At 48.5% G+C, this 7144-nt stretch overlaps 1 protein-coding gene across 1 annotated transcript in view; it reads left to right on the top strand.

The window, feature by feature from the left end:
- IRF9 (interferon regulatory factor 9) overlaps positions 1–7144 on the top strand; it is a 24857-nt gene that overhangs the window by 756 nt on the left and 16957 nt on the right. The window contains exon 2 of the mRNA XM_015416701.1: positions 4556–4742. Coding sequence (XP_015272187.1) covers positions 4557–4742 — 186 coding nt within the window. The 5' untranslated portion in view covers position 4556. The remainder of the gene's footprint in view (positions 1–4555; positions 4743–7144) is intronic.

Raw genomic sequence — 7144 nt, 5'->3', positions numbered from 1 at the left:
TGGCGCACGAGCAGTTTCCCTCTAAGCTGAGTTGGTGTGAGCTAGCTCACAGTTTTTTAGCCTCCAGCTCACAGATTTTTGCCTTAGCTCAGGGAGGAGGGCTCCAGAGCAAACTAATGTATGCAGCAGCCAAATCACTCACTCACAACTTTAATGCCAGTACCTCAACAAGTAGAATTTTTGCTCACAGGCCGCCACAGCTTAGAGGGACCATTGCTCCAGAGCAAACTGATTTCTGCAGTAGCCAAATGGCTCGCTCACAACTTTCATGCCAGGAGCTCACAAAGTAGAATTTTTGCTCACAAGACTCCATAGCTTTGAGGGAACACTGCTAGGAAGCGAAGCCCAAAGAGAGTTCCGTGAGGCTTATTGTTAAAGGAATCGAGCTCCGCACCAGTCCTCCCTCTAAGCCGTGGAGTCTTGTGAGCAAAAATTCTACTTTGTGAGCTGCTGGCATTAAAGTTGTGAGTGAGCGATTGGGCTGTTGCAGAAATCAGTCTGCTCCGGAGCCCTCCTTCCTGGGCTAAGACAAAAAGGTGTGAGCCGGAGGCTAAAAAACTGTGAGCTACCTCACACTGACTCAGCTTAGAGGGAACACTGCGAGTCGGCGCGGATTGTAGCCGGCAAGGACCCGGATTTGCATTCACTCTTCGGGGTTGTTTTCATTTTTGCAAGATGCTTCCTGCTCTGAAAAAGAGGGGTGGAAACAACTTCAGTGGCAGATTCAGCTTGATCCCGATAAAATATGCACAAAGTCATGTTTTTTAGAAAAATTGTCGCCTGCTGTTCTGCCTTTGAGACCCTGTCTTAGGCGGAAAGGTAGCATTGAAATATTTTAAATATATAAAAAAGAAAGGCCATCGTGGTCATACCAAGGCCGATTACAGATCTAAGTTGCAATAGTTTGTGCTGGAGAGGTGGTTTTTAAAAAGTGGCAATGTGGGGTAGTGGTTAGAGCAGCGATCTTGAGAGTGAGAGATTCGGCTCCTGGGGAGACCTGGAGGTTCAGATCACCCTAAGTTCGCTGTGTGGTTGAGGCTGAGTCATTGGCACAGCCAGACCCCTGGCTCCGCTGGGTTGTTGTGGGTATAATAAAAATAAAATAAGGAGAGGAGAACCACATAAAACTGCCCTGAGCTATTTGCCAGGGCCGGCCTTCGCTATTGGGACAATTGGTGCAGCTGCCCCCCCCAAGGCCCCATCCTGAGTGTGGCCCTGACCATAAGGGTGCCAACTCCCACTTAGAAAATTCCTGGAGATTTAGGGGTGGACCCTGGGGAGGGCACGGTTTGGGGAGGGAGGGGGGCCTCAGTGTTCCCTCTAAGCTGAGTCAGTGTGAGCTAGCTCACAGTTTCTTAGCCTTCGGCTCACGCCTTTTTGTCTTAGCCCAGGAAGGAGGGCTCCAGAGCAGACTAGTTTCTGCAGCAGCCCAGTGGCTCGCTCGCAACTTTTAATGCCAGCAGCTCACAAAGTAGAATTTTTGCTCGCAAGACTCCACAGCTTAGAGGGAGCATTGGTGGCGAGCTCGATTTTTTTAACAGTAAGCCTCACGGAACTCTCTTTGGGCTTCGCGTCCTAGCAGTGCTCCCTCTGAGCCGTGGAGTCTTGTGAGCAAAAATTCTACTTTGTGGGCTCCTGGCATTAAAGTTGGGAGCCAAATCGCTCGCTCACAACTTTTAATGCTGTTTGCTCACAGAGTGGAATTTTCGCTCACAAGACTCCACAGCTTAGAGGGAGCCTTAGTCTTAATGCCGTTGAATCCACCCTCGTAAGCAGCCGTTTTGTCATCTGGAGATCGGTTGTGATTCTGGGAGATCTCCAGGCCTGGAGGTTGGCAACCCTCCTCGATCATCTCGCTGCCACAGCGCTGCCCTCTGCCAGCCTCTTTGCCATCTCTGGAGTCCAGCTGGGACAATCCGCTGTCGGGCGGAAGGGCAGATCAAAATACTCTGGGTAGATTCTCAAGGGGTTTTCTTTGTCTGTCTCTCACTGATTCCCTGGGCTCAGCGCGGGCACCATCTGGCTAGGTTGTTTACCTGGGCACTACTGGTAGGAGTCACAGGTTAAAAACTTGCACCCAAGTGGAAGCCGTTTTCTGCCGGTTTTAACCTACACGGACTGGGGTTGGCGTTGTTGGAAGACGGTCGTGTTGGGCAGTTGCCCGGTCGCCAGTCTGCGCAAGAGGCTTGGGGGCGCAGGCTTGTGCCGCCATCTTGCTTGCCGCTTGGCATGGGCCCCCGACTTTTGGGAAGGCGTGAGGATTTTCTGCAGTTTGGTATAAGATAAAACAGATGCCTTCCCCAAGCGCTTCTGGGGCGTTGGACAATTCTATCTGTAATAGATTCCAGATGGCGTAAAACCAATTTTGAGATAATTGCCTGTTGTGCTTTTTTTGGGGGGGGGGGGGGGTTCTGTATGTGGATGCTCCTTTTGCCCTGCCACAGTTGGATCCTTCTTAGCATTCAGAACATTGTCATGACACCACCGGTTGCCCACCCCCTTTTCTCTCCTTATACCTGTCAGGCATTTAGTTTTCTCTTGTTACGTTTTTTGACAGTTCAGGAAAGCACCCAATTCTGTCTTTTGGTGTAGCCTCTTGGCTCGGGGTTCATTCCATTCTCAGATCAGGGTCTTTCTTGTTCTTTGCCTCCTGTCCTCTGAGCCTTTCCAACAACGCTGGGTTGGTGTTTGGCAAGAGTCTGCCTTAATTTGGCAATCTTGCTGAAGTGAGGCATCCTCCTGCCCAAAGGTTCTGACCTACTTTGTGGGTCTTATTTGGCTTTGCAGAACGCTGGTAGAACGTGTCAAGATAGTGAGGCATCCTCCTGCCCAAAGGTTCTGGGTGTCGAACTCCAGTGACCTATTTTGTGGGCCTTATTTGGCTTTGCACAATGCTGGTAGAACGTGTCAAGACATTAAAAATTGATCGATAACTAGAACAACAAGGGTCCCATTTCTTGATGAGGGCAGTTAATAAGAGAAAGTACCCACCACCTTCCCAACCTCCCCTTTCTCTCTCTGCTTCAAGCACAGTCGGCAGGGTGGGTCCATCTAGAAGTTCCAGAGGATGCTACGAATTCCATTTGAGAGCCAGCTTGGTGTAGTGGTTAGAGTGTCGTACTAGGATCTGTGAGAACCAGGTTCGAATCCCCTGTGGAAACTTGCTGGGTGACCTTGGGCCAGTTACACACTCTCCACTTGCAGCGTTGTTGTAAAAATTAAAAAGGAGAAGAGGAGAATAATGTAAACCACCGTGGGTGCTCACTGGGAAGAAAGATGGCGTTTGACTGAAGTAAATAAATAATCCCCCCCCCCAATAGGGGGGAAAGTAAGATAGTGGTAACCAATGCTCCCTCTAAGCTGTGGAGTCTTATGAGCAAAAATTCTACTTTGTGTGAGCTACTGGCATTCAAGTTGTGAGCGAGCGATTTGGCTGTGCTGCATAAATCGGTTTGCTCTGGAGCCAACCTTCCTGAGGTAAGACGAAAATGTGTGAGCCGGAGGCTAAAAAACTGAGCTAGCTCACACGAACTCAGAGGGAACACTGGTGGTAACGGCCTTTCTAAAAAAAATAGATAATGGGCCTTCCTTTCCAGCAGTAATTGGCTTCCAAAGCAGCTGATAGGAATTCTTCAAAAATATAATTTATATTCAGTGCAAAAATTCCCATGGGAGGAAATTCTTCCGCTGGAGTTGGATCCAGAATCAACAGAGAAGGTTCCTTCATGACCTCGATAGTACTTGGAAAATCGGAGGAAAGGGTTCTTGGCTGGACTGGAGTCTAGGCACAATAGGATTGTTCATCATCTTGACAGTCGTATCACTCGGGTTTGGCTTTTTTGACTCTTCTGGTTACTTATTTTATATATTAAGAAGAAGAAGAGATTGGATTTATACCCCGCCCTTCACTCGGAGTCTCAGAGTAGTTTACAAACTCCTTTCCTTTCCCTTCCCCTCCCCACAACAGACACCCTGTGAGGTAGGCGGGGCTGAGAGAGCTCTCTCAAGAACTGCCCTTTCAAGGACAGCTCTGACAGAACTATGGCTTGCCCAAGGTCATCCAGCAGCTGCAGGTGGAGGAGTGGGGAATCAAACCCGGTTCTCCCAGATTAGGGTCCACGCACTTAACCACTACACCAAACTGCCTGTCTCCCCCAGCAGGGACCAAAAGTAGATTACATTGTCCCCCTCACCTCTGTTTTATCCTCACGACAACTCCATGAGGTAGGTTAGGCTGGTAGAGTGTAACCGACCCGAGGTCGCCCAGCGAGCTTCCTTGGCGTGATTTGTGCCCGGATCTCTTAACTATTACACCACACTGTCTCACTGCTCCTCTCCGCCTTTGAGCCGCAGAACGCGAATCCCTTTAGTTGGCTCGTCGACCCATCGCAAACAGGGATTTTCTCGTTTCAGACGGGTGCGGATCGCTGCTCTTTCTATTTGCATTTCGCCCCTTCCCTTCGCTCGTTCTTCCCCCCCTTCCCCCCTCCCTCCCCACAACGTTTGGCTGGCATCTCTCCTCTGCTGAACTTCCTCTTTTTAACCCCCTGTCAAGGATGGCGACCCCAGCACGGGGTGTCCGGTCTACCCGGAAGCTGCGGCAGTGGATCGTGGAGCAGGTGGAGAGTGGGAAATTCTCTGGGCTGGTGTGGGACGACCCCGCGAAGACGAGGTTCCGCATCCCCTGGAAACACGCCGGGAAGCAGGAGTTCCGTCTTGAAGAGGACGCCGGCTTCTTCAAGGTATGGAACTGGACTTTTTCTTCTTCTTAAGCTTTTAATCTTTATTTAACGCAGGCAAGTACGTATAACATCAGAAATACGGCTTAACTGGCACATGTGATAAGACTTACATAACAAACGATGTAGAGGCAACAGTAACAAAAAAACCCCAGTTTGACAAAAGAACTTCGTGAACAGGAAACATCGCATGAAATGCATCAATACAGCAGAGTTATAGTATCCAAAATCGAAGAATACTCAGGTTTAGTGGATAAATAGTCCAGGAAGGGGAACCAGATCGAGGCAAATTTCAAATCAAAACGATTCTGTAGCCTTAGGAAGAAGAGAATCAGTAAGTTTGTCCATCAGACAGAAATCGCAGACTTTATGTAGCCAGGTTGATAATCTAAAATCACAGACTTTATGTAGCCAGGTTGATAATGTAGGGTGGGCAGCGTTCCCTCTAAGCTGAGCTAATGTGAGCTAGCTCACAGTTTTTTTTTTCTTTTCCCACACATTTTTGTATTCGCTCGGGAACGGTGGCTCCAGAGCAAACTAAGTGATGCAGTAGTCAAATCGCTCGCTCACAACTGTAATGCCAGGAGCTCACAAAGTAGGATTGTTGCTCACAAGAACTCCACAGCTTAGAGGGAGCATTGAAGTTGGGTATTATTTTTCCAGGATTTTGCGATTTTAAAAGTCTGGCGGCCACGCATAAAAGGAGAATCAGTTCTTTATGAAGCGGGCGTGAAGGGCTAACTTGGGGTCACAAAAGAGGGGTTTTTTGCAGGGCTCCCTCTAAGCTGCGGAGCCTTGTGAGCAAAAATTCTACTTTGTGAGCTACCGTCATTGAAGTTGTGGGCGAGCCATTCGGCTGTTGCATAAATTAGTTTGCTCTGGAGCCATCCCTTCCTGAGCTAAGACAAAAATGCGTGAGCCAGAGGCTAAAAAACTGTGAGCCGGCTCACACTAACTCAGCTTAGAGGGAACACTGGTTTTGTGAGGAGTGCCGGGTAGCAGTGTGTGCTAAGGCTCTGGGGTCCCTGACCTGGGTGGGCCAGCTTGGCCCGATCTCATTCTGAACAGTCCTTGCCTTGCAAACCCTACGGGGACTCCATCGGTTGGCCGCAACTTGAGAGCATTTTTCACTGCCGACAAACTGGAAGCTGAAATTTGACACGCTTCTCGCTCTAGTTCATTATTCTCTTGCTCAAAGAAAGAGAAAATGGTTTGGCGAACGATTGCAAAAACCTCACAGGAGGCTCAAAGGCTCCGTCGCTTTCCCAATCGATGGATGATACTTCGATTCTCCTGCCCCCTTCACCCTCTGAAATGAAGGGGTGAAGAGAGAATCGTGGCAATGAGCTACCAAAAAATTATGCCGTGAAAACCTACTCATTATAAACTCATAGTGTAATTAATAAATGCGAGTTATACCACAATTTGGGTGTGCATCTCAGAGGTCAACGACGCTGAGCTGCAGACCGGAAGGTCTGGAGTTTGGCAGTTTGAGGCCCAAGTGCTGCGTGACGGAGTGAGCTTCCGTCTCTGGCCCCAGCTCCTGCCAACCTAGCAATTCGAAAGCAAGACATTGCAAGTAGATAAATGGATACTGCTTCGGTGGAAAGGCAACAGCGTTCCGTGCGGCTTGGCGTTTAGTCACGCCGGCCACATGACCACGAAGAAGTCTTCGGACAGCGCTGGCTCTTCGGCTTGGAAACAGAAATGAGCACCGCCCCCTAGAGTCGGATTCGACTGGCTTTCGAGCGAGGGAAACCTTTACCTTTTTATCGATTACTAATACCTATGCAATATTAGGACTGAAGGTTCCAATACAAGATCGTAAAGACGTTCAAACAAATATCTGGCAGCCAGTTATAGTAAAGTGCAAAACGTGCTATTTCAACATTCAGTTTAAGTGTCCTGTTTTCAGAGAAAATGTAGACATTCCATGCAAATCCAGCTGATGGAAAACTCCGTTTTCACAAGCTAGCCCTCCGTCAGCTGGGAGAGGGAGATATTTAAGGGTTTAAAACAGTTCAATAAAACATAAAAAGGTGCAGCTCAAAACCGCATTCAAGTACCCCGGGGCAACGCCTTCATGCCTGCAAGTCACCCCTGAATGGCCATAAATCTATGCAGAAGGTACCATAAAATCTGATGATCAAAGAAAGTGAAAGCGGCATGCAGTGTAGAGGGTACCATAAAATCTGATGATCAAAGAAAGTGAAAGCGGCATGCAGTGTAGAGGGTACCATAAAATCTGATGATCAAAGAAAGTGAAAGCGGCATGCAGTGTAGAGGGTACCATAAAATCTGATGATCAAAGAAAGTGAAAGCGGCATGCAGTGTAGAGGGTACCATAAAATCTGATGATCAAAGAAAGTGAAAGCGGCATGCAGTGTAGAGGGTACCATAAAATC

The sequence above is a fragment of the Gekko japonicus genome, unplaced genomic scaffold (genome assembly GCF_001447785.1).
Source record: "Gekko japonicus isolate JY-2015 unplaced genomic scaffold, Gekko_japonicus_V1.1 scaffold2869, whole genome shotgun sequence".
Lineage (NCBI taxonomy): Eukaryota > Metazoa > Chordata > Lepidosauria > Squamata > Gekkonidae > Gekko > Gekko japonicus.
This window is presented reverse-complemented; position numbering and strand designations above follow the sequence as displayed.